The following is a 26,647-nucleotide window of genomic DNA, read 5'->3' as shown; positions in this document are numbered from 1 at the left end:
ATTACAGATTCGGTGCCCAAAAAGATCCGGAAGGTTCCTCATGGACTGCCGACGTCCATTTCTTCGGTGAGTGTTGACGTGGCCCCATTAGTGTCTGAGCCCAGATTATCACACCACGTGCCGTCAATCTGACCCAAACGCACACACGCACACACATCCACTTCCTGTAGTGCTCATTCACTTGCATGCATACCTATAGTTCCTCCACGGGAGCGTGCACATATTCTCTTTCTCATTTATGGTTGCATTTGGTGTGCATGCAGGCGTGAATACATGCTTGCGTGTGCATGGCGTAAAAACACACACACACCCCTCCTCACACACACTGCCTGTGCAAATCTGTGCATGGACAAAGTGCTCATCTGCTGATTCCTCCGAGGCCTTGGAGAGTGGGCAGCGGTGCATGCTCTGTTTACGTGCCTTTTCCTATTTAAAACAGGGCTTTAGTTTCAACCTGTTCCAGTACAGAGCCAAATAACAAGGCGATAAAAATACACATTTACGTCAGAATATCTTATCGTCTGAAACGTGCTGTATTTATTCCAAAGCGACGTGTACTGCAATTAACATCAAGCATGCAAAACAGTGCATTTATCCATTCTTTTAATAATTTTACATTATTTATGATTGTATGATACTTTTTACTCAATGGAATTTTTTTTACCAAGTGTGACTTATAGTAAAGCACTACTTATTTCCCGGGAAATATGTTAATTATGAGATTATATATGTACAGTAGCTGATATTAAATAAATATTTGACTCAATATTTACTCAATTCACACGCAAAATGTTAAAAAATGACAAATGACGGAACCAGACAAATGTTTGGAAACATTACTGTTATTAATGCTATTGAGAAGAAGTCTCTTATGCTCATCAAGCCTGCATTTATTTGATCAAAAATACAGAAAAAATTGTGATATTGTGAAATATTATTACAATTTAAAATAATGTTTTTTTATTTTAATACACTTTAAAATATAATTTGTTTTTGTGACGCAAAGCTGAATTTTTATCATTACTTCAGTCTTCACTGTCACTTGATCCTTCACAAATCATTCTCATATGAGGTTTTATTAACTTAATACATTTTTTGGAACAATATAAATCATTATAATTCAATTTTATATAAATATTATAATATTTAGTCAACTAAAACAATTCAGGTGACTAAATAATGAAACCTAAATGGCATTTTAGTCAAAAGACTATAACTAAAACTAATTCAAGATCTGCCGTCAAAATTAACAAGGCATTTTTTTTTTGCAAGACATTTCATGCTTTTAATCTTCAAAGATGTTTTTTCCTCGCCATATTGCATGAGAACGGTGACTTTAATGTAGAGCGACCTCTTTTAGTGTGTTTTTTTTGTTGCTATATTATTCATTTTGTAAATATCACATTGATCTGAATTTTTCTTTCATCGAAACCCAGATCATCCAACCGAATGTTGTTGTTTTTATTTTATTTTTAACTTTTTATTTGACCCTTTATGATGTATTGCTCGATTACTACATGTATTTTGATATAAAAAAAATCATATTATATTGTCTAAATGTAATGGAAAACTAAATTGATTATTTTTTTTATTTATTTTTTTACAAATGCATGTAATAATAATAATTAATAATAATGGTTAATGAAATTATTTAATTTAATAAATGTATGATATTATAATGATTTAAATGGTTTGAAATAATTTTAGTTTTTAAAGAATCTTTGATTATTCCTGTAAAACTTCTTAATTTTATCATTTTCTGTAAGGCTGATTTGAAATGGTCTGTTATTGTTTTGCCATTTCTCAATTAATAACCTTGATGTACTAAAATAGGGATTTAAACAATTTATAAAACAAACTAAATGGCCATTTTAAAAACAACAATAATAAAACATTACTAAAACTTAAACTAAAATTATAAAAGAGAACAGATTAGAAATATTTATAAATAGTGATTAAAAAAATTAATAACTAAATGGACATTTAGAAAATCACAACATTACTAAAACTTTAACTAAAATTATTTTAAAAAAATGATTCAAAATATTTATAAATAATGATAAAATAATAATAAACTAAATAGACATTTAAAAAAACAACATTACTAAAACTTATATAAAAAATAAAAAAGATTTAAAATATGTATAAATAGTGATTTAAAAAATGTATAAACTAAATGGACATTTCAAAAAACATTACTAAAAATTAAATTATCACCAAAAAAAAAAAAACTGATTCAAAATATTTATAAATAATGATGAAAAAAAATCATAACCCAAACGGCATTTAAAAAAAATGACTTAAACTTTAACAAAAATGATAAAGGAGAACTGATTGGAAATCTGCATAAACTAGAGCAGTGTCTCGCTGGTGTCTGAGTGTAAGCTCATCAGTTTGGTTATTGCACTTCTGTTCTTAACACTGGCCTTATTGTGTCCGTGGCTCTCCAATAGTCCCTCTATTTTTATTCTCCCTGTCCTCATCTATTTCTCTTTCCTTTCATTTTTTCCTCCTCGTTCTCTCCATGCGTCTCCAGCTGTCTGTGGTGTTGGCCGCTCTCCAGGAATGGGCAGATGGCTCTGTAATTGGGAATGCACCTCTCTCTCTCTCCCTTCCTTCTCTCTCTCTCTCTCTCTCTCTCTCTCTCTCTCTCTCTCTCTCTCTCTCTCTCGCTCTCTCACTCTCTCTCTCTCGTTCTCTCTCTCGTTCTCTCTCTCGTTCTCTCTCTCGTTCTCTCTCTCTCTCTCTCACTCTCTCTCTCTCGTTCTCTCTCTCTCTCTCTCTCTCTCTCTCTCTCTCTCTCTCTCTCTCTCTCTCTCTCTCTCGTGCATCATCTTCGGCATCTCTTCTGCTATTTGGTGCAGTTTATTTATTTTGGTTGGATTTTTCCTGTCATTGACATGAGCTCACTGGAGCGTTGCTTGTGTTCGACCCCTTTGTTGTGTTTAATTGGCTTGTAATTTGGTCACATGTATATTATATTAACACCCTTTCATGTCTAGACAGGCGTGCTTTGTCATTTCTATTGTATCGGTGAAAAACATTATTTTTTACATGATGCCATTGTTTATGCCAACAAGGGACTGCTAGTTAAAATGTCAATTTATCAATTTATTCGAACCCTAATTGGATGCATTTCACATCTAACTCTTTATTATTAATATTTAAAATGGCTGAATATGGAACGCAACATCATGTTAATTTGACTAATCTCTCATTGTGACTTATCCTTAAGCTTCCCTGAAATTAGCACTTTTCCCAGTGGCAGATATGGTTGTTTTATTTACGTATTTATTCAAGTAACAGTTTATGGCAACACTTTTATAGTGTCCTTGTTACATATTACATGTAGTTACTGTAGTAATAACTATGTCATTTGTAATAGTGTCCTTATAACAACAGAAATGGTGACTAAACAATTTATAAATTTGATTATATTTATTAAAAAAATAAAATAATCGTGATTAATCGCGTGATTGTCATGAGTTAACTCGTGATTAATCGCAATTTAATCGCAGATTTTTATTTGTTGTAAATGTATCTTAAATTAAGTTTGAATTAAGTTTTTAATACTCTAATCAATGTGGGTATATGGACAAATATGCATGCTTTATGCAAATGTACGTTTGTTATTAGTGAAACCATATAATACTTATTCAATAATAATCAATAAAACAGCATGAAGACTAGACATGTATCAAAGGCCATAGATGTTTATCAAAGAACTTGTTCATGTCTCTTAAGCCTAGCTTAAAAATTCAGAACAAGCAGGGATTTCTCTCATTTTAAGAATATAAATAAAGGTAGTAGTACTGGCAGTTTAATTTCAGAGCAGGGCACAGTTCGTATGAAAAACTGGTAATGTGAAAGCTGTGATGTGGACCTGTTGAGCGCACCAGTACCACACCATAACCGGAGGAGGTCCATATTCCGCGAGTAGGAATATAGTGCGGCCCCTTTAAGAGACGCGCGCTCTCTATTGAACTGCCGGTATTTTGCGTGTGCGTGCCGAACTATGCCTCGATTCACGTGAACAGTGTGAAGAACTCGGGCGCGTTCTTGTTCAGAAGAGTAACCTGTGCATTCGTTTTAGCCGATTGTAATGCATTTAGTTCAATATAACGTATGTACTGTAAGTAGGGCTGTCAGCGAATATTCTAAATTCGAATATGCATTCGAATAGTTTTTAAAAAACGAATTTCGAAGGTGAAAATTAATTTTCGAATTTAAAAGAAAAAAAGCGGGGAAAAATCCCCCGCCGCGGTAGTAGAGGCGTGGCTGTCTGCTTAATGAGTGAGCGCGCGCCTGAGGGGACAGGTCAAAGGTCACAGGAGTCGCTGCTGAATGTTGACGCGTCTTGCAGTGAAGATGGCGGAAAGTGCAGAGCCCATCTCGACCGCAGCAGAGAAAGAGATTTTAACTCCATAATCTAAAGCCATGTCTGGAAGTACGTTGGATTTTGGTCGGTAGGAGGTAAAATTGTTGAGCGAGATAGTTATATGCAAGCTAAGTAAGATACAGTTAGCATACCATGCCTCATTTTATTTAACGTTAAACAGAAACATTACTAAAGTGTAGGCTACTGTACTGACTGAAGAGATATCGCCTGAATAAAGGATAAATGCACTGCTAACACTGGTGTGATCATTTACTGTTTCATGTCAAGGAAAAGCTCCATGTTTAGCACAGCTTGCTCGAAGCGCTCAATATGCTGTAAAACTTCAATTAATATTAATAATTTTTGTTTCAATCACTGAATGAAGCCTGCTATATTTGGGACAAGAGTCGTGAGTCTCGTGACTTTAAATTGCTTGCACAAAACTCTTGATCAGCACTCAAAGTTTGTTCATTTAAACCGCTATCCAGAGAGAGAGAGAGAGAGGTCTGCGCTCTGCGGTCTTGGCCATTAATTAATTTATATATAATAATAATTATATAATTTATAATAACAATTTACTTGTTTTTGTGTAAGTAATACGTTGTCAAATATGTTTAAACTTAAATAGACTGCCTATACAAGTAGTTATGTCTCTTTGTATTCATTTGTCCTGTTATTGACGTAATGCGTGTCATTGACAAAATGCGCGGCCAGATGTTTGTTCGAATATTGTGTTTGTTTTAAAGGGAATGTTCGAATGTCATTTTTGAGCAGTTTTGACAGCCTTAACTGTACGCGGTGATGAGTTAATGATTTACCTCAGACAGGAGCGTGAGTGAGCTTCAGTGTGGTTACGCATCGCGCTCGGACTGCAGAGAATGTGCTCGATGTTAACGGACTTTTCTTCCGTTGCTTATGGTAGCTTATAGGCAATAACTGCACTTTTGGTTTAGAAGATTAATGATAAGCATTTTCTTTCCCTATTAATGTTTGCTGCTGCATCCTTTACGTCTACGGCTTATCCCGATTTCTACAACTACGGGCTAGGGATCAAACAGAAAATGCGCGCTGCGTTAATAAATTTAGTGCCGTTAAAGTGAATTTGCGTTGACTTTGACAGCCCTAATATATGTGTGTATGTGTGTGTGTGTGTCAATGCATTAATAGATAAATGCATAATTGCATAAATATGTAAATAAATTCACACACATTTAATACATTTAAATACTTAAATGTATGAAAATAAACCTTAGATAAATTACACACACAAATTATGTATATAAATAAATAAATAAATGTCACAATATATATTATTGTCATATTTATGGTAATGTTATGTAGTTACTGTAGTAATAACTATAAATTATGCATAATTAATAATTGAAAACATTGTCATTACAACTACAGATATGGTGACTAAACAATTTAAAAATGATTATATTTATAGTAATATATTATTGTGTATAGAAGTGTTTTTCTTGACTGGAATATTTTTTTTTTGAAATGTAGAAAAAATGTATATAAATGTATATTATTGCCATATTTCAGCTATCTCTGGTCACTCTCCATTGATGTGGTTGTAGTCGGTGTGGTTATTTTGTGCTTTCCCTCAAGTCAGGATTCGTTCTCTGATCTCCGATGAATGTTTCCTAATGTATTGCACATGCACACACACCACACACACACACCGGGGCCTAAAGCAGAACCACATCTCCTGGACGATCACATGACTTTCAGTCCATTCCACATCACATTCTCATGACCTAAATCCCAGCTTTTCTTCTGTTTGGCAGGCCTATCCCGGCTCCACCGGTGATGACTATCACCAGGACAGCACCGGATATCCTGGATCTAAAGCAGGAAACTTTTATCCAGGCTATTTTAACATGCAAGGTATGTACACACACACACACACACACACGTTTGTTTTCGTGACATATGGGGACATTCCATAGGCATAATGGCTTTTATACTGTACAAACCATATTTTCTATCCCCTTATACTGCCCCTAAACCTACCCCCCACACACACACACACACACACACACACACACACACACACACACACACACACAGCCCCTACCCCTAAACCTACCCATCACAGGAAACATTCTGCATTTTTACTTTCTCATAAAAACTCCTCCTGTGTGATTTATAAGCCTTTTGTAAAGTGGGGCCATGGGTAATGTCCTCATATTTCACCCTCTCCTGTAATACCTGTGTCATACCCATGGCATTATACACATTTGTGTCCTCTAGGTACTTATTATGAAGATTACTTGGATATTGTCTGTTTATTAGTACTTATAAACCACATTTTAATGCCTTATTCTGCATAACCATACCGGCAACACTTTTGCCTCGATAAACTCCTAATTTACTGCTTATTAATAGTTAGTAAGGTAGTTTTTGTAGCACTATAGTTAACCACAATATATTAATTTAATAGAAATCTTGTTTTAAATTGATTATTTTTTAGTTAATTATTTTTATTTAAAATAATATTGAATTATTATTATTATTTTGCACTAGGCTTTGCACTTGTGCATATTTGTTACATATTGCGTTTCGATTCATGTTAAACTATTTAAATACATAAATATTACTAAAATATTTTACAAGCTTTTGGTTGATTTGTTACTTATTTTTGTTTCATTTTTCTTTTTTATTATTGCTTTAAATCTGTAGCACTTTGAGATAGTTTAATATAAAGTGCGTTACAAATAAAATTTATTATGATTATTAGTATTTTATTATTAATTATAAATACAATAATACACTTTTTTAATTTATCTATATTTTATATTTCATAGCTGTTCTAGTTTTCTTCTTACATAAAGTAAAAAAAAAAAATTATCCTGTGTCCATATGTTTGATTTACTTGATAAGTAGCCATGTAACAAGCAGAATAATGTAAATAATGTCATACATCCAGACGCTTTGATTTGGATTACACATTTTGCGGTGATTAATGTGCATTGATTAACGGGTCTCATCTTGGTCTGTCAGATGGCCTTCCGGACCACTGGGCTCAGTCCGGTTATCCTCCGGTTATGAGTAACTCGCCTCACATTGGTCAGCCGGCCCCGTTCTCCTCCATAAACCCACAGGTGAGCCAGCTGCAGTCACACCATTTCTCATGTACTTCAACTCAATAACGACAGAAGAGACCACCGCAAATATGGACCAAAATTCTGTTTTTTATACAATATATTAAGTTAAATGGTAACATTCTGGAACCACAAAGTGAAGTTAGTTTATTAGTAACCCTTGTGCAGCAATTTAAAGTTACACATAGGACAAAATGTAAAAAAAAAGAGCATAAAATATTAAATTTTGGGAGCACAGACTTAAGTTTGGTCTCATTTTACTTGCCCAAAAAGTTGAGGTGAAACCAAAAAAATATGCATAAACAGAAAACAGGAATAAAGCGAGTATTTGCTTTATAGACCTGAGAAAATGGCTAAAAATAGTAAATATTTACTATTTTAATTAAATTAAAGCCTTGCCAACAGAATCAAAGCCTTTTAACAAAGATTGCATACTTTTAAAGTTAAATGGCACTGAGATTAAAAATCACGGTTTCAACGGGGTAATTTTTGTCCAAACAGTGCTGACCGGAACTAGTGCAACAAACTATTAAATCTTTTTAAAGGAAATGGTGGTGAAATATTAAGATTTCAATAAAAATGCAAATATGTGCCTAGGTAGTTGGCATTAACACAGGCAAAATTACCACAAAAAAAAGACACAACTGTCCATAAGGATGCACAAGGGTTAAATGCAAGTTTCTACATCGTGATCAAGTTTCTAAAACTCGAAAATAGGTCCTGATGACATCATCCCTTTCTGAGTCAGAGACCACAGAAAAAAATGTTAATCACCGCAGACCTTCATGTGGAAAAGCAATCGAATGTTTCTAATGGCTGTTTTGGCGGTTGGATGATAGATATGAATACACGTTCGCCACGTGCTCGTGAATAATTTTGTGTGTGTGTGTTTCGCCCGCAGAAGCGCCAGCCTTTGCCCCTGTCGCCACAGAACTACCCTCTGCATGGGGGCGAGGTCAGCCTTCCCTCCAGCTTTCACTCCGCTTCGGCTGGCTACGGCGTTCCCAACCACACACCGCCCATAAACGGAACCGACAGCATTATGGGTAAGATGCTCCACCCTGACTCCACCACAAACCAGAGCTTTTACTGCTGTGACCTGCTATCATCTCAGTAATTCACATATACACAGATGAGAATTCACCTTTTTGAGATCAAAATAGGTCACCTGCGAGATTTGCGTAGATCAAATGAGAAAGTGTTATTTTTGGGGGGGGGGGGGGGGGGGGGGGGTCTCGTTTTGTGAAGTGACATTACACGGTAATAAAGAAATAGGGTTTAACTTACAAGGCGGTGTACAAAGTATCCCATATTGATGCATTTGTAATAAGTGAGATTTTCAGTTTTGAGTGTTAATGAAGCTAAGATGATTTCCAACATACATTTAATCTGGTTATTGCCGTCTTGTTTATGTATCAGCTCCCATATCTATTAAATCCTTTTTTGTGTTTTATGAAGGGTTGTTTTGCCCTGCATAAAACAAACTTTTTACCTCTTACCTGTTAGAATTAGTGCAAGGATACTTAAAGGGATAGTTCACTTTAAAATGTAAATTGTCATCCTTTACTTACCCTCAAGTTGTTTCAAACCTGTATGCATTTCTTTCTTCAGCTGAACACAAGGGAAGATATTTTGAAGAATGTCAGTAACCAAACAGTTAACTGGAGCCATTGACTTCTACAGTAGGAAAATGAAATACTATGAAAGTCAATGGCTCCAGTTAACTGTTTGGCTACTGACATTCTTCAAAATATCTTCCCTTGTGTTCAGCTGAAGAAAGAAATTCATACAGGTTTGAAACAACTTGTGGGTAAGTAAAGGATGACAGAATTTACATTTTAAAGTGAACTATCCCTTTAATAGTGTCTAGAAATGAGCATGAAAAGTAAATATCGGAGAATCTTTTCTCTATCCACGCAATGTTCTCACCTTTTTTACCCCTCACCCGTTTGCATCCCTGCATATAAACAGGAGCTTTGTTTTCTGTCCATACAGGAAACCGAAGTGGGAACGCAGGGAGCTCGGGCGCCGAGATCGGAAAAGCTCTTGCTTCGGTGAGTTCGTTGTTTCATTTACAATCTAACATGATGTAAAACACAACTATTACATATCTCAACCCTTTACTTGTCTTTTTTTTTTAGATATATCCCTCAGACAATAACGGCAACAGCTTCTCCTCGACCCCTTCCACCCCTGTGGGCTCTCCTTCAAATGTTGCTGGTGGGTTTCCTGAAGCTCATCTGTTTGTAAATGGCTCTGTGGTGCCATCTGCTGTGCGACACTGTCAGTGTTTCAGCCTGCGCTCGTGAGGCTGCACTATTGACTTCTGTGTTTGTGTCTTTAGCTTCTGCATCTCAGTGGCCCAAAGGTTCTTCCCAGCCTGCTCCATCACCTGGATTTGAGACGGGACTACAGGCACCGGTATGTTCTACCGTGTCATCATATATCAAAACTGTTTGCAAATTACTGGCGTAATGCAAGCTGGTTGCATTGCTTTAAATGTATGACTTTGTAGTCCTTTAGAGATTTTGCTGTGTTGCACAGGATATATGCATGTGTGTGCCTGTGAATGCATGCATGTGTGTGCCTGTGAATGCATGCATGTGTGTGCCTGTGAATGAATGTGTGTGCCTGTGAATGAATGTGTGTGCCTGTGAATGCATGCATGTGTGTAAATAAATAAATGTGCAAATAAATAAATGTAAATGTTGAGCAATTTATTTTTTATGATTCGGTTAAATTTTAATAATCAAAAAGGCTGTGATTAATTAAAATCAAAAAGCTTCATAAAAAATTGAATACAAAAATAACAACAATAGTAACCAATGAAATGTTTGAATTTTTGCAAAACTGTTTGCAAATTACTGGCGTAATGCAAGCTGGTTGCATTGCTTTAAATGTATGACTTTGTAGTCCTTTAGAGATTTTGCTGTGTTGCACAGGATATATGCATGTGTGTGCCTGTGAATGCATGCATGTGTGTGCCTGTGAATGCATGCATGTGTGTGCCTGTGAATGCATGCATGTGGGTGCCTGTGAATGCATGCATGTGTGTGCCTGTGAATGAATGTGTGTGCCTGTGAATGCATGCATGTGTGTGCCTGTGAATGCATGCATGTGTGTGCCTGTGAATGCATGCATGTGTGTGCCTGTGAATGAATGCGTGTGTGCGCCTGTGAATGCATGCGTGTGTGCGCCTGTGAATGCATGCGTGTGTGCGCCTGTGAATGCATGCGTGTGTGCGCCTGTGAATGCATGCGCGTGTGCGCCTGTGAATGCATGCGCGCGTGCGCCTGTGAATGCATGCGCGCGTGCGCCTGTGAATGCATGCGCGCGTGCGCCTGTGATGCATGCGTGCGCCTGTGAAGCATGCATATGCGCGCCTGTGAATGCATGTGCGCGCCTGTGAATGCATGTGCGCGCCTGTGAATGAATGTGCGCGCCTGTGAATGAATGTGCGCGCCTGTGAATGAATGTGTGCGCCTGTGAATGCATGCATGTGCGCGCCTGCAAATGCACGTGATATGTATGCCTTTGTTTGCGTGCCTCTGTATGCATGCATGTGTGTCTGCATTTGCGTGCATGTGTGTGCCTGTTTGGATGCATGTGTATGCTTGCATTTGCCTGTTTGCATGCATGTTTATGCCTGTATATGCATTTGCATGTAAAGCCAGGGAAAAGTTGCCAGGGAAAAAATATGCCTGTCAAAAAGTTGCCAGGGAAAAAATAACATTTTCCCTGGCAATCACTGTCGCATACCTTTTGTGCATTTGATAAACTTTGCGTCAGTGGCAGCTTGACTAATTTGTCTTCTTTACAGAGTAAGATGGATGACCGTCTGGGTGAAGCGCTTCATGTGTTGAGGAACCATGCGGTAGGCACAGACATGCACAGTTTACTGAGCGCAGCCGTCTCTGGGCATCCGGCCGGTGCAGCGGCTCTGGGCTCGCTCAGTCAGGCCTTCGGGCTCGTCAGCCGTCTGCCGGGACTGGTGAGAGCTAACACTTTACTTTTGCTCTTTCAAGCCGTAGCAAGCTCTGTGTGATTTTGATTTTATTCTATATATTGCATGTGATAATCTGTAAATTAGTGATGCACCGAAATTTCAGCAACCTGAAATATTTGGCAAATAAAAATAAATAAATGTAAATGTTGAGCAATTTATTTTTTATGATTCGGTTAAATTTTAATAATCAAAAAGGCTGTGATTAATTAAAATCAAAAAGCTTCATAAAAAATTGAATACAAAAATAACAACAATAGTAACCAATGAAATGTTTATATTTTTCGTTTTTTTATATGATTCAATGCAAGTTTATTATTATAAACTTGTAACCATAATACTGCATAAAACAAACAATTTAATTAATTTCGTTTTTTAGGCAAACAAAGTACTACATCAGAGGTTTACGGTTTAAATTAAAACATGGATTAAAAATGGTCCGATAATCCTTAAATAATGTTTTAATAAACTGTCATTATTACTTTGAGAAGCACATTCTGCTGTTAAACCAGACTTTTATTTTGACGGGTTGTAGTGAAGTCCTTTGAGTTTGTGTGCGTGTCTTGGAGTCCTGCAACGGGTCGGGTACCCACATAAAAGTGGCTAAAACGGGTGGGTTGTGACATTCCTAAAATTCACGGGTGGGGATGCGGGCGGATAATTAACTCCTTGCGGGTGGGTAGTAGCGCAGATGAAAAATATGTCCAATATTTGTATGTCTAAATTACCATTATACATACGCGACAACGATATGACATTTGACCCATCACGTCACCACCACGGCAACTTTTGTTGATGCCTCTCGTAGCCCAGTTGGAGCGAGCGTTGCAGGAGTAGATGGATAAAGTAAAAGTAAAGTTAGTGGGTGGAGGAGTATATAAAATTGTTGACAGCGAGTCTTTAAAGGCACTTTAGCCTGTTTCATTAGCCCATTCATGACACTGTTGGGATGTTGAGAGAGGTGCAAGACAATAAAGCATTTTAATTGGGTTGATTTTAGCGTGTGATTTATCACGGATCGGGTAACGGGACAAATATTAACGGGTCTGGGTGGATGCAGATTTAATTTTAAAATTTTCATGGGTGACGGGTCGGATCTGGTGCTGAACTTAGCGGGTACGGTCCTCTAAAAATGGACCCGTGCAGGACTCTGGTGTGTCTGATGATATTTCGCTAATGGGAAAGTCTGGTTCTTTGTGTCCTGATGTAGTGAGACGTGTTGACTATCAGGGTGTATGAACCATCTCTCTCTTTTCTCTAGATGGCAAATCTCAGTGAGGACGCGGCAGGTTTACCACAGGCCAGCGCGCTCCTGCAGGGACACCATCAGGGTCCGCCCAGCTCTCAGTCCGACGTCTTTACCAGTCAGTGCTGCTCTTTCAATCATAATGCTTCATATTCATACATTAAAGAGTTAATTTACCCAAAAATGTAAATTGTGTGATTAATTCCTGCTGTGGTTGGCCAGCCGTCTGACCTCCGCTCATCTTCACACACAGATGAAGATATTAGTGTTGAAATCCGATGGCTCAGAAAGGCCTTCATTGACACCAATGTCATTTCCTCTCTCAAGACCCATAAAGGCACTAAAGACCTCGTTTAGACATGTGCCGATTTTCGATAATGCGATTTATCACGATAATGAATATGCACGATATTGTTATCGTGGGCACTTTAAAATATCGTAAATAATAATTTATTAACAATTTATAATTTTTTATAATGCACTCAAGAATACTTTGCCCATCAACCTTATAAATGCTCAACACCGCTGTATTCTGCGTCAAAGGGACACGCGCTCAGATATAAACAAGCCCAACGTGCGTTTGCACATGACTGAACCGGTGAAGGAGACGCGCTGCTGAAGTGCCGCTCAGTGACAGCAGAGGGCGCTGATGAACGGCAGAATGCAGCCGGTTACCCCGGAAACCAGCAAACAAACAAAAAACGTGTGTAGTTTTTAAAACAGCCATTCGTTTTTGTAATCTCATTGTTCATCACAGCACCAAATACTTAATACTTAGGGTGCGTCCGAAATCGCGTACTATGTGAGTAGGTACTACATTTGAATTAGAACGTACTTCGCGACCGTTAAAAAAGTACGTTCTATATAGTATGAATACGGGGAGTATGAATGGAGTCGGACGTACTACATGCGCCATGATGGAATTGTCACGTGATAGACGCCGTCATGACAGCGCGGAGATTTAAAGAGCCCATTCCACCGACTGCACACATTCGCCAGCGATGTTTTTAGATCTGCTTCGCTTTTATCTGCGTTTTTACATCGTTCGAGCTCACAATCCAGAGGACGCGTCGGTCAGCTCCTCGCAGGTCACGCCTACGTCGAGAGCTTGTGCGGAATTTCTCAAATAATGCAAGTATTATAATGTATTTAGCTTTTAAATATTACCTCAGAAACAAATGTGTGTGCGTGTTTCTATTAATGGAGCTACAGTGGTCCCTAGAGGCGACACCCACCAACCACTGGCACAATGGCTTAAGCTGAGTGTGAATTTGTGTGCCAAACATTTGAAATTATAGTTACATATTTGAGCTTCATGTTTTACAAATTATTTACTTCAAGAGTAAATCCAAAAATTACCGAGATCGTAAAGTCTTCATCTTGTACACGCTTTAAAAGAAACATATAACTTTACCGTTATTGAACTATTTTAAAGTGATGCCCTATAAATGAGATTACTAGTTATCAAAGTCCTTTTAGATCTTTTTGAAACCTGTGAAAGTTACTTACCGAAGCTGCTTAAGTTAAACTTCTTTCCTCGTGATGACACTATAATAAAAAACATTTTAATACCTTTCCTTTTGGTGGTGTTTTACGCTCTGTACGGCAAAATTATGTGATTTTATTTTAAGCTTTGTATCCTACGTATCCATTTGAAAGTTAAATACACAAAAATAAAGCAAATACATTTTAATGGTGTCTGGAGTGTGTTTTTCTCTATAGTGCAGCACTCGTATTCAGAGTAAGACAGCATATTTGTCAGATACACGTGCAATTAGCTTGTTTCAAAAACCAGCAACACATACAGAACGCTTTAAAAAAAATACTCAAGGCCATATATTAGCAATTTACCACTGACAATATAGCTACTATAAAGCCCTAGGAATTAAGTGTTTTGTAATATAACTTGCTAAACAGCATGACGGTGAATTTACAAACAAATGAGACACTATCATTTGATTTCTTTATTAACATCATTGTTTAGCAATTATTTCTAGTAGCCGAAGGAATCTTTTCTTTCTCTCACTTCTTGGTTAAAACACGGGTGGGTGTTCATCAGCCCCTGCAAAATCAACACAGATATTAACATGTGATGAACCATGGTCAGTTTATTAATGCTAACGGTAACGTACATGGACAAGCTGAGGTAATTTAAACTTGTTAACAGCAGTTTGCTGTGTAACCAACAACATTTTGATAATATCAACACTGGTAAAGGAGAAATACATCGTTTTAATTTACTGAAGTTGTGTAATTATCTCATTAAACTGCTAAACAACGAACGTCTTTGTTTTGTGAAAAGTGCTATCGGTAGCTGATTTACATTAGTCTACTAATGATAAAACTATAATTTTTCTGAATTGGCTGGAAAAGGACACCCTTAATTTACATCATTTAAACTTCTAACAAGACAGTCGTTTACTTATATGATGTTAAACAAATACAATTTAACCACAAATAAACAAAAAGTTGTTTATAAAGTACTTACACTTGAAAACAGCTGCATCTCCGTTTTCCGCCATTTTCAAATATAACGCCAGCTCCTCTCTCCCGTGGCATCATGGGATAGAAAAGTGTCCATCGTATGCGCACTTCATAATCTCGCCGGAAGTAGTATGCCATCCGGGTACTTTTCGCATACTGTTTTTCGAATTCTATGAATGCGGACATACTACTCTGCTCGCGTACTGTTTTTCGCATACTATATAGTATGGAAGTACGCGATTTCGGACGCAACCTCAAAGACTTAATAGGCTATTTATTCTCAAATTTAAACATTTTTATGTTTTAATCTGGACTACAACCCTAATAATTAGAACTGTTCGAATTATTTGTTATTGTTCAGTATAACTTTGAGACACGACTTCATTAGTTAACATGTTAATTCATTATTACCAAACTGACAATGAAAAATACTTATAAAGAATTAATCATTCTACGTTAATTTCTTAGTTACTTTTTAATAACATTAAAATCAAAATAACTTTTAATGGACCTAAGATAAAACTTACAATGATCAGTATTTCTTAACTAACATTAACAAAAACATTACACTTTCTGTACCAAATGTAGCTATTGCTCAATCTTAGTGAATGCATTAAATAATGAGACCTTATTATAATTTGTAAGCCTACCTGTTGTTCTTTATGCCTTATTCTTTTGCACTTTAATCTGTTTGAAAATTGTACTTTTACAGCTCTGAAAAATATCAAGAGACGTAACATTGATTTCTCAATGAGTGGTCTCTTAATTTTTTTCCAGAGCTGTATATATTTTTGGTGCATTATTGTATTTAAACATTCAGTTATTTTTGTTCTTACAAAAATAGTTCTTAAAGCTGTTATGCTATGGCAACACTTTTTTTTTTGCAACTTATTTAAATATCGTGATAATATCGTATATCGTGATAAAACTTCATCAATTAATCGCAGCATGAAACATTGATATCGGCACATGCCTAACGTCGTTACAAAGCCCATCTCACTACAGCGGCTCGACAATCATTTATGAAGACAAGAGAATAGATTTTGTGTGCAAAAAAACCTAAATAACGACTTGTATAGTGATGGCAGATTTCAAAACAAAGCTTCGAACCGTTATGAATCAGTGAATCGAAGGTTCGAAGCTTTGTTTTGAAATCAGCCATCACTATACAAGTCTTTATTTAGGTTTTTTGCGCACTAACTCTATTCTGGTCTCTTCATCAATGATTGTAGAGCCGCTGTAGTGAGATGGGCTTTGTAACGACGTCTTTAGTGCCTTTATGGGTCTTGAGAGAGGAAATGACATTGGTGTCAATGAAGGCCTTTCTGAGCCATCGGATTTCAACACTAATATCTTCATCTGTGTGTGAAGATGAGCGGAGGTCTGACGGCTGGCCAACCACAGGAGGAATTAATGACACAATTTACATTTTTGGGTAAATTAACTCTTTAAGTGCTTTGTGTATTTTAATGGACATGCATGCAGCAAGAATGTTTGTATTATTCATGCTTTTCAGACACAAGTTGCAATTAATGTTTTGAAAGCAAGTGACTGTTTAGTCTAAATTTACCGTGCAAAAAATAAAACTCATCGCCTTTACAGGATGTTTTCACAGTCACACATTGTGATAATCTCGTCTTGTGTCTGTCAGGTCTTTCTCTGCCTCGCTCCTCTCACTCCTCCAGCTCGGATATAAAGCGGGAAGATAAGGAAGACGACGAGAACCTGTCTATTGCGGATAAATCGGACGACGAGAGGAAAGACGGGAAAAGCGGGACGCGATCGAGGTACCTGCCGCCCTGTGCACCTTCAGTGTAAATGCATACAAACGTTCTGCTCACCAAAGCTGTATTCACTTGATCAAAAATACTTTAAAAGTTGTGAAATATTATTCTAATGTAAATCAGCTTCTATGTGAATATATAGTAACGTGTAATTTATTCCTATTAATTTTCAGCATCGTTACTCCAGTCTTCAGTGTCACATGATCCTTCAGAAATCAGTATAGTATGATTTGATGCTCAAGTAGGCTTGGGTACGTTCACATTTTAACCAACGGTACCTTTTTTCGGTACTTAAGAGATACATTAGGGGTGTCGAAATTAATCATTTCTTCAATGCATCGCAATGCAGACGTGGAGGATTCGGTATCGGTTCAGTAATAGACCATAACCGGTTATAATGTACTGATTATTTTCTGACGTTTGTCTCGCACGTGTATTGTCTGTCGCGGTAGCATTCAATGGCAGAGGGAGGCGAGACACGCTTGAGACACGCCTGTGAATTAATGCATGTGCGCGCCTGTGAATTAATGCATGTGCGCGCCTGTGAATGCATGCATGTGCGCGCCTGTGAATGCATGCATGTGCGCGCCTGTGAATGCATGCATGTGCGCGCCTGTGAATGCATGCATGTGCGCGCCTGTGAATGCATGCATGTGCGCGCCTGTGAATTAATGCATGTGTGCGCCTGTGAATTAATGCATGTGTGCGCCTGTGAATGCATGCATGTGTGCGCCTGTGAATTAATGCATGTGTGCGCCTGTGAATGCATGCATGTGTGCGCCTGTGAATTAATGCATGTGTGCGCCTGTGAATGCATGCATGTGCGCGCCTGTGAATGCCTGCATGTGCGCGTTACTGCGCGTTACATGTACTGATTATTTTCTGACGTCATTTGTCTCGCACGTGTATTGTCTGTCGCGGTAGCATTCAATGGCAGAGGGAGGCGAGACACGCTTGAGACTAATTATAACTACTTTAAAAGTCGACATCTGGGCACATTTCGGCTTTGGATGAACAACCTGCATGACCTGGAGAACACACACACACATGCTGTGTGTAAATCAAAGCTATGATTTATCAAAACCATTTCATTTACACTTGGGCACATGAATGTATCTGCAAAACGGAAATAAATCTTGCATTTTTACGGTACTTATTGTACATATTTGTTAAATCTTGCTTTCCCTGGGAATTGAACCCAGTAGCCACGGTCTACTGGTTGAACTACAGGAAAGAAAATTGAACAGGAATGTATATTCACATAAAAAGCAGCTGATTTACATTAGAATAATATTTCACAATGTTTACTGTATTTTTTATCAAATAAATGCAGCTCAGGAGACTTGTTTAAACTAGGGGTTGAACGACTTCCGATTTTTTAAAGTCGACATTTATGCGATGAAAGTCGAGTCGACTAGTTGCTGATAACGTCATTAATAAAAACCCATGGTTCGGCTCGTATCACGGTTTAGGCTCACGGTTTTCCGTTCTGTACGGTTCTTGATGTTTTTTTTCTTTTAATCCAGAAATGTACTTTAGCATATGATATATTAATTATACACAATTTAGGATGCAATATAAAAAATAAAAAAAATTGTTATATCATAGCCTAATCATGCACAAACTGAACTTGACCATCTCTGAGGAAAGGGATATTTTGATACAGCGAGAGAGAAGACATTGATGACATGCTTTTCATTTATTTGGCAAAAAAAGGAGAATGTGTATTGCTATCTCTACAGGAACTCATGTGGCTTTAGCACACAAAAATTGAACTGAAGAATTAACTTGCGTATAGCTTTAAGCCTCGTTTATACACGACGCATCCGCTCGAGCGCGAGGGGCAAAAATGACGTCTCATGTCTCATCACGCCGCACCCGGTCTGGGCGTCGAGTATAAACACCTCCCCAAACGAACGAGGCGCGCACAGTCAACGAGAGAGACGAGGAAAACAAAAAAGCATGCAAATGGCAATTATCGCGGACGGAAAAATTATCGCGACAGGCCTACCTGAACCTTGAGCTGAAACGCAAACACAGGTTTTCTTGTGCACAGGGCATATGATACATACAGCACTGCCCATAAGGTTATTGCTCCTACATAACAGCTTTTGCATCAGTTATTTTGTCTTATGGTCGTTATATTTCTCACAGATTTCTGCTTGTTCTGAATAAGATACAGATAAAGTAGCACAATAAAGATTACATGTATATGAATGCATTAGTGAGTGATTGCGTTTAGCGCGATGATTAACTTGCGTGTACAATAAGCGTGCATTCTCCCGATCAATTTTGAGCATCCAGATGGTATAATCAAAGAGCTCTCGGAGTATGCATTTGCCATTTTTAACTGTTCAAAATAGAGCCTGCGTGTCAGGAAATTGCTTATCCTGTTGCGCCCTCACTAGGCCAGCGACTAGCCGACGTTAAGCTTAAAGCGTCAGAGCATTAACGTCGACTAGTCAATCAATCAACTTTATTTATATCGCGCTTTTACAATGACGATTTTTTCAAAGCAGCTTCACAGTGTTAACCCTCTTGGCGCCACGGTCGAGTTTACTCGACAAGATGCATCATTGAATAAAACGGCGGATTTTGACAAATAGGGTGTCAAATTTCATTCAACCTCCCCTCTACTAGATGGTAGACATGTCGTACTTCATCCCTGACTCATACAAACATCATGATTCTATACAAAATATGCGAGCAAGAGTGCATTGAATCAGTGTAAACAAAAGCGGAGCTGACGTGCGAGTGAGCTGTTTTATCAGAGCATTGTCAACGTCAGCGAGTATTTGCATTAGATTTTTATTACTATAATTATTTTCTAATGGCATCAATAAAGCTTACCCGCAATGAAGTGTTGGGTCTTCTATTCCCGGACCCTGATTCTGAAGGGAAATATGAGATGACGGTGATTCTGAAAGTGAAACTAAACCTAACGTTACACTAAGCACAAATGGTGAATCATTTGCCCAATGTAGATGGTCCTTTGCCCAATGTCAGTGGTGGGAACAATGTTTCCCGGGGTCCGAGTGTTCATCGCGAAGTTAGCAGGTGTGTTAGTGTTGAGAATGCGGCGGCCGCGGGAGATTTTTGCCGCGCTCACCATGAAGCGCGCGTCTTCTCACCGCGCGCATCTCCGCGATTGCGGCGACAGTATTGTGGTGCAGACTTTATCTAACGCCACTGGGTATGTTAGAAGAGGTCGAAGTATTCATATGCAAGTTCGAGGGAAACGTGGAGGCAGGGTGGGGAGTCAAAATTACAATAACAGTGGTCCAGGCTGTGCAGAATCTGCGGCGCGTGAGGCAGATCTGGACGCGAGTAGACGCGCTGTGACACGGGGCAGGGGGCTATTGTGCATAATAATATATAATATATATGTGCCCTATATATGGAATCAGAGTGCTTACTGTATGTAGTAAATGGAAAATCTCTACAGCAAAAGGCAAACCGCTACATGCATTCGGTTTGTTTCTACCATTTATTAGTAATGATTTACACAGTTTGTTTACTATTTACCTGAACATTCAGTATTGTGCAATATAGCACACAGAAGGTGAGGGACATTTTGGGGGGGAAAGAAGTGCTGCATTTATCATTTAAACATTTGGCTTTTCATGAAAATTCTATAATCCAAGATTGCACCCACGTTATGACGTCATAATATGCAAATTAGATGGGAAAATGTAATCTCTACATAAACTTATGGTCCTCCTTAATATTTCTCTAATTTACAGAAAGTTTCCATCTTTTATCACTTAAGATATAGCCTTTTGAAATTAAGATGTCAAAATCGAACGTTTTAGGAAAAAACCTCTGGCGCCTAAAGGGTTAAACAGGACAGTATTGCAACAAATTCTGATTTGGCTGTACAGTCGTTCTGGAGAAAACCGTGATGTTATCAGCTCATTTTAATCAAATAAGGACAATGTTGGCAGATCAGTATTATAGTTTATAGAGTTAAATAAGACCTAAATAATTAATTTTATTTGTATATTTAGTTGAATAACTTAGATCATAATTTTAGGGTGCGTTCACATTTGTAGTTCGGTTAGTTTGGTTCATTTGGTCCGGACCAAAAAACAAAACATATAGTCCTGGTCCGCTTAGCGTTCACACGGGCATTTTTAACAGCGAACCTTAAGTTACCGAACCAAAGGCTCAGGGAGAGGCTCACAACCTGATTGGTCGGCTTATATGACGTAGGAGCTGCTTACCGAACATTCAAAACAACGCTGTGTGCCGGATTAAACGCCATCATTTTATGCATATAGGCTACATATGGCATTATTTTTACCCGCTGAGAACTCATGAAGAGCTCATAAAATGTTCAAAACATTCAAAACAGAAGCAGGATTTCCTCCGTTGTGCAGAAAAGAGACGGCCGTTCTGTCGTCTGTACCGACTAACGCCCGTTTCACACATACTCCGTCTGCAGTGCGTGTGCGGTGCGTATTTTTTTCAGTACCCATGTTAACGGATGACAGCTTTCACACTGAACGCGGATGCGGTCCGTCAGTCCGTTCCAGGAGCGTTGCGTCTGCAGCAGTGCACGGATCATTTCCGTATCGAGTCTATTTTTTGCTGCGCTCTAGTAATCTAGTAATTTCACCACAGATGCATATCATTTAAAATATACTCTTGTTTCAAAGTCAACACATGGCTTTTTTTCTCAAGTAAAGCAACAAAACGACACCTTACCTGGCATTTAGGTAAAAAAATGTGCCACAATGGAGAGCACTCGCACTTTCTCTGAGGTGAAAAGCAAAGTTCTTTATGACCTGCAGGATTTCTTTTAAAAGGGTTTAAAAGCGAAAGAAAAGACGAGAGTCGGCTGTTTTTGAATAGCGTATTGTAAGTTTCTAATTTAAAATGTTTGTGATTTAAGGCTATAACCTGTGTTTAAATGTTTTGCCACTTGTGTGAGCTAAATCTAAAGTATATAAATATGAATAAATGAATTTAATAAAATGTTGTTTAAATGTAGTAGGCTACGTAACCTGACTTCTATTAAAGAGTAAACAAAGAAAATTGGAATTCTGACGAGGCATGTTCAGTAAAAACTTTTGGATTTTAAATAAAAAATAATGAATAAATGCTGTGTTTGTGGTGTGCAACAGTGGATCAGTTGCGGACTGCAAACGCAGCATATGTGAAAGCACTACAGGGCGTTGGGCTCCTGCAACGCACACGCACCGCACACGCACTGCAGACGGAGTATGTGTGAAACGGGCGCAATGGGCAACAGGTCCTCTGATGAGAAGAACCAGAGATGCTTTTTGTGCGATTCTTCTAGCATTTTCTAAACATGCTCGTCAGACCAAATATTGATGAGGCTCTTCCTCATTGCTCTACGTTTGCCTTCTAATGTACATTATTCATTTTGGACACACCGATCTTTCCGCGTCGTTAAATCAGCTGACTATGCGTCGCATCTTGTGACATTACGTCCTGTTTTTGGTTCGTTTACATGTCTTTGGTCCGTGTTGTGTTCATATATCAATCAAACCGCACCAGAGTTCGTTTGGAAGCGGACCGAGACCTGTCTTTTTAGCCTCTCGGCCCGCTTGTTTGGTGCACACCAGGGTTCGGATGGCAGCGTTCACATATGTTCAAATGAACCGCAATAAATGAGCAATCGCACCAGGGTTAGTTTTAATCGAACCAAACATGACAAGTGTGAACAAATGAGCAAGCCGAGCCAAAGGCGACCAAAGGAACCAAAACTCCATCAGGGCATGATGGAGAAAAATAAACCTTTGGAGAAACCAGACTCAGTTCTCCTCTGGCCTATTAACACACAGGGTATGATTATTATTCTGGACACCTTACAGCTCAGAAATCATATTAGAATATTCAAAATTTCAGGGTATCACGCAAGAGACGGGTAGTCGGTGCAACCCCTAGTTTAAACGTGTAAAAAAGCACAATTATCCAGACTTTTGAACGTAAAGCAATTGAACGTTATATTTGCATCTTTAATTTACTTGCCGATCCCACTCCCAGCAGCTTCTGATTGGTCCGTTTTAAAACAGACGCAAGGTAACGCTGAAGAAACACGCCTAGGGTGATTTTGTTTTACTTGTGACCCCTTCTCACCCCTTTGTCCCTCTGACCCATGAAGTCAAGAAGACGAGGATGACGAGGATTTGCCGGTGGAGGTGAAGGCGGAGCGGGAGAAAGAGAGGCGCGTGGCCAATAACGCCCGTGAGCGTTTGCGCGTGCGCGACATCAACGAGGCCTTCAAAGAGCTGGGCCGCATGTGCCAGCTGCACCTGAGCAATGAGAAGCCTCAGACCAAACTGCTCATCCTGCACCAGGCCGTAAACGTTATTCTCAACCTGGAGCAGCAAGTGCGAGGTCAGTGTGTGCGGCTGACCTCCGATCAGTGAGCAGAGCCGCGGAGATCTGCCTGTGGTCCGGCTGCCTGCTTGGGGCGCAAAGGGAGGCCGACGGATTTATTGCATGACTGATTTAAACGCATGTTTTGGGTTTTAAAGGCAAGACACCACCGGGCAAAAACACCCGTGGGCTAGTGGAGAGAAACCATCCCAAATACAGTATTTTACCGCACTAGTTTTCATTTACAATCTTTAAAGGTCAGAAATCTCTTTACACAACAAACTTTACAGTTTTATTCTTAATGTATCGTTCGGCTGATTTATATAATATTTTATTCCTAATTATTTTTCCGTCTGTTGACAGTGATTTGATTTATTTAGTGGAAAGAAACCATCCCAAATACAGTATTTTATCGCACTGCAAAAAAATGCTTTTCTTACTTATTTTTGTCTTGTTTCTCATCCAAACATCTAAAAAATCTTAACAAGAAGTATTTACTAGACAAGCAAAAGTAATTGTCTTGTTTTGGGGAAAAATTACTCGGATACTAAATAATCTGCCAATGGGGTGAGTAAAATAATCTTAATTCGAACAGAAAACAAGATTATTTTTCTCACCCCATTGGCAGATTATTTATCTTATTTTAAGCAAAAACTCTCAATTTTTTGGTTATTTTTTCCCAAAACAAGACAATAATCTTTATTTGTCTAGTAAATGTTTCTTAATGTTAGAATTTTTAGATATTTTGACTAGAAACAAGACAAAAATACTAAGTAAGAATTTTTTTTTGTAGTGTACAGTATTTTATCGCACTGCACTGTAAAAAATGCTTTTCTTTCTTCGTATTTTTGTCTTGTTTCTAGTCAAAATTTCTTAAAACAAGAAGTATTTACTAGAAATGTACAAATTATTGTCTTGTTTTGGGGAAATAAGCTAAATAATGTGCCAGTGGGGTAAGCAAAATAATATTTTTTTAAGATTTTTACTTGCCACACTGGCAGATCATTCTGCTTATTGTAAGCAAAAACTCTCGTTGAGTATTTTTCCCAAAACAAGACAATTACTTTTGCTTGTCTAGTAAATACTTATTGTTTTAAGATTTTTTAGATGTTTAGACTAGAAACAAGACAAAAATATGAAGTAAGAAAAGCATTTTTTTGCAGTGTGTAGTTTTCATTTACAATCTTTAAAGGTCAGAAATCTCTTTACACAACAAGCTTAACAGTTTTATTCTTAATGTATCGTTCGGCTGATTTATATAATATTTTATTCCTAATTATTTTTCCGTCTGTTGACAGTGATTTGATTTATTTAGCAATTTATAAAAGAGTTCCTCTGTAAAAACATTTAAATTAAAAACTCAATGATTTTGAACATGGCTTTATCTAATGTTCAGATTTCTGCTCTGGGAATATATGCAAATTAGTGCATATTAAATTTGATTAGTGCCCTATCAAATACATTTTTTTTCTTAAATTTCGTTTATTTTTCCCAGAATCTGTTATTTTCCCTCAAATTCCGTGTTATTTCCCCAAAATTTTGTTTAATTTTCCTAAATTCTGTTTAATTTTTTTAAAAATCCATTAGATTCCCCCCCCCCCCAAATTCCCTTTTTTCCCTTTTATTTTTTTTTTGCTTACATTTTTTTGGACTTATTTTTAATGGTTAAATCAAATTTTAGTAATCAAAAAGCATGTCCAATTAATTGTAATCATTAAACTTATAACATTTAATAATTTATTAAAAAAGGAACAAAAATAAAATGTTTAGACCCCTATGAAATACCCCCCCCCGCCTCAAATTCCTTTTTATTTTTAACAAATTCAGTTTTTAATGGTTTCAATTTTATTAATCAAAAGGTCATGTATATTTATCTAATATTATATGCATGAGAAATAAATAAATAAATAAAAATATATATATAATATTTGTGTGTATAATAAAAATCCATACATTTATATTATTTAATTTTTTTCTGAAATCCTGTGTTGTGTAATCATTTTTCTGGCAAAAACATTAATTAAAATCTTTTAATCATAAAAAATTAAGCAAACTTTTTAATCTGTTAAACAATGTGTTAAAATGAAAGCATTTATCAGTGTAAGTATTATCACATTGAGGCGTAGCTGAGTTCGACTGTACTACAGGAATATATTTTTCACAATTTTAAAAGTTAAACTGGACTTTTATTTTGACGGTTTGCCGTGAAGACCTTTGAGTGAGTGTTTGACATGACGGTAGTTTTCTCAAATGAAACGATAGCGCCCATGAAGGGACTTCTCCTATCAGATCGTGCCTCATTTGCATATTTAAAGTGATAGTGGTGTCTGTTATATTTTTACCCTCTTCTCCTGTGGTGTCTTGCCTGAAAGTTGCATTAAACCCCAGATCTCTTTCTTTCACTCGCTGTTATCATGCATCAGATTTATCTCTGTGTATGTTCGTCATTAAGCCTCCCCGCGGCCCACACAGGCGTCGGTTTAGGGTGATTGTGGGACTGTCTGCACTTTCTGCATGTGATTTCTGTCATTTCATCCCTTCCCATTTTCTGTCTGCTTGCAAGATTCATGCAACTAACAAACTAAGATTAAAGCTAGTTAGTCGCAGTAGTTAGTTAAGCCCAAAATGTGCACTTACTCAACCTAAGCAGTTTAGAAGGATTTTACAGGACTGTCGAGCCCCAAAAAGCATCATGAAACTAAATAACCCATGCCTTGTACTCTATATTTCTGGTTTTCTGAAGTCTGTTTGTTTGAGAAAGACCTGCATTTAAGTCTTGAGTTCTCGTGTATCGTTCATGCGTCACATTTGCTAAAAAACTAAAATGTTATTGATGTCAAACTAGGTGATATTTTAGTATTATTAGTATTTATGTACTGTTTTAATAATATATACATAGATATAAAATGTAATATGATTTTAAATATTTAAAAAAAATATACATTTGAATTATGTAATAATAATATAATAAAAAATATGATTTTATTTCTTTCATATAATATATAAATTATTATTTTAAATATAAATTATTTAATTTTATATGCATCTCATTTATATTTCTCCTGCATATAATATATAAAATGGTATTTTCATTAAAATATAAACTAATTATATTATTTTTGTGATATAATATATACATTTATTCTAAATATAAATTATAATTAGTCATTTTAAATAATTAAATGATATTTATAAATTATAAAATTATATTATAATTATATTAGTAAAAATAATGTATATATTTCTTATGCATATATTATATAAAATGTTTATATTAAATATTAAATAAAAAAT

At 37.1% G+C, this 26,647-nt stretch overlaps 1 protein-coding gene across 5 annotated transcripts in view; it reads left to right on the top strand.

Moving 5' to 3' along the window:
- The window catches only part of tcf3a (transcription factor 3a), an 82,499-nt gene that overhangs the window by 35,935 nt on the left and 19,917 nt on the right, over positions 1-26,647 (top strand). For 3 of the 5 annotated variants that reach the window (XR_010907659.1, XM_067452880.1, XM_067452879.1), the window contains exons 8-17: positions 8-66; positions 6,172-6,271; positions 7,388-7,488; positions 8,390-8,534; positions 9,484-9,542; positions 9,630-9,708; positions 9,833-9,909; positions 11,309-11,479; positions 12,753-12,855; positions 16,873-17,008. Coding sequence is in view for 4 of the 5 variants with exons in the window: in XM_067452880.1 (XP_067308981.1) it covers positions 8-66; positions 6,172-6,271; positions 7,388-7,488; positions 8,390-8,534; positions 9,484-9,542; positions 9,630-9,708; positions 9,833-9,909; positions 11,309-11,479; positions 12,753-12,855; positions 16,873-17,008 (1,030 nt within the window). In the remaining variant the exon portion in view is untranslated. Of the gene's footprint in view, positions 1-7; positions 67-6,171; positions 6,272-7,387; positions 7,489-8,389; positions 8,535-9,483; positions 9,543-9,629; positions 9,709-9,832; positions 9,910-11,308; positions 11,480-12,752; positions 12,856-16,872; positions 17,009-23,135; positions 23,372-26,647 lie in introns of all 5 variants that reach the window. The other 2 variants (XM_067452877.1, XM_067452878.1) reach the window with 1 other exon arrangement.

Source organism: Pseudorasbora parva, chromosome 9, assembly GCF_024679245.1.
Source record: "Pseudorasbora parva isolate DD20220531a chromosome 9, ASM2467924v1, whole genome shotgun sequence".
Classification (NCBI taxonomy): domain Eukaryota; kingdom Metazoa; phylum Chordata; class Actinopteri; order Cypriniformes; family Gobionidae; genus Pseudorasbora; species Pseudorasbora parva.
Note: the sequence above shows the minus strand (reverse complement) of the source record. Positions and strands in the feature narration are given on the sequence as shown.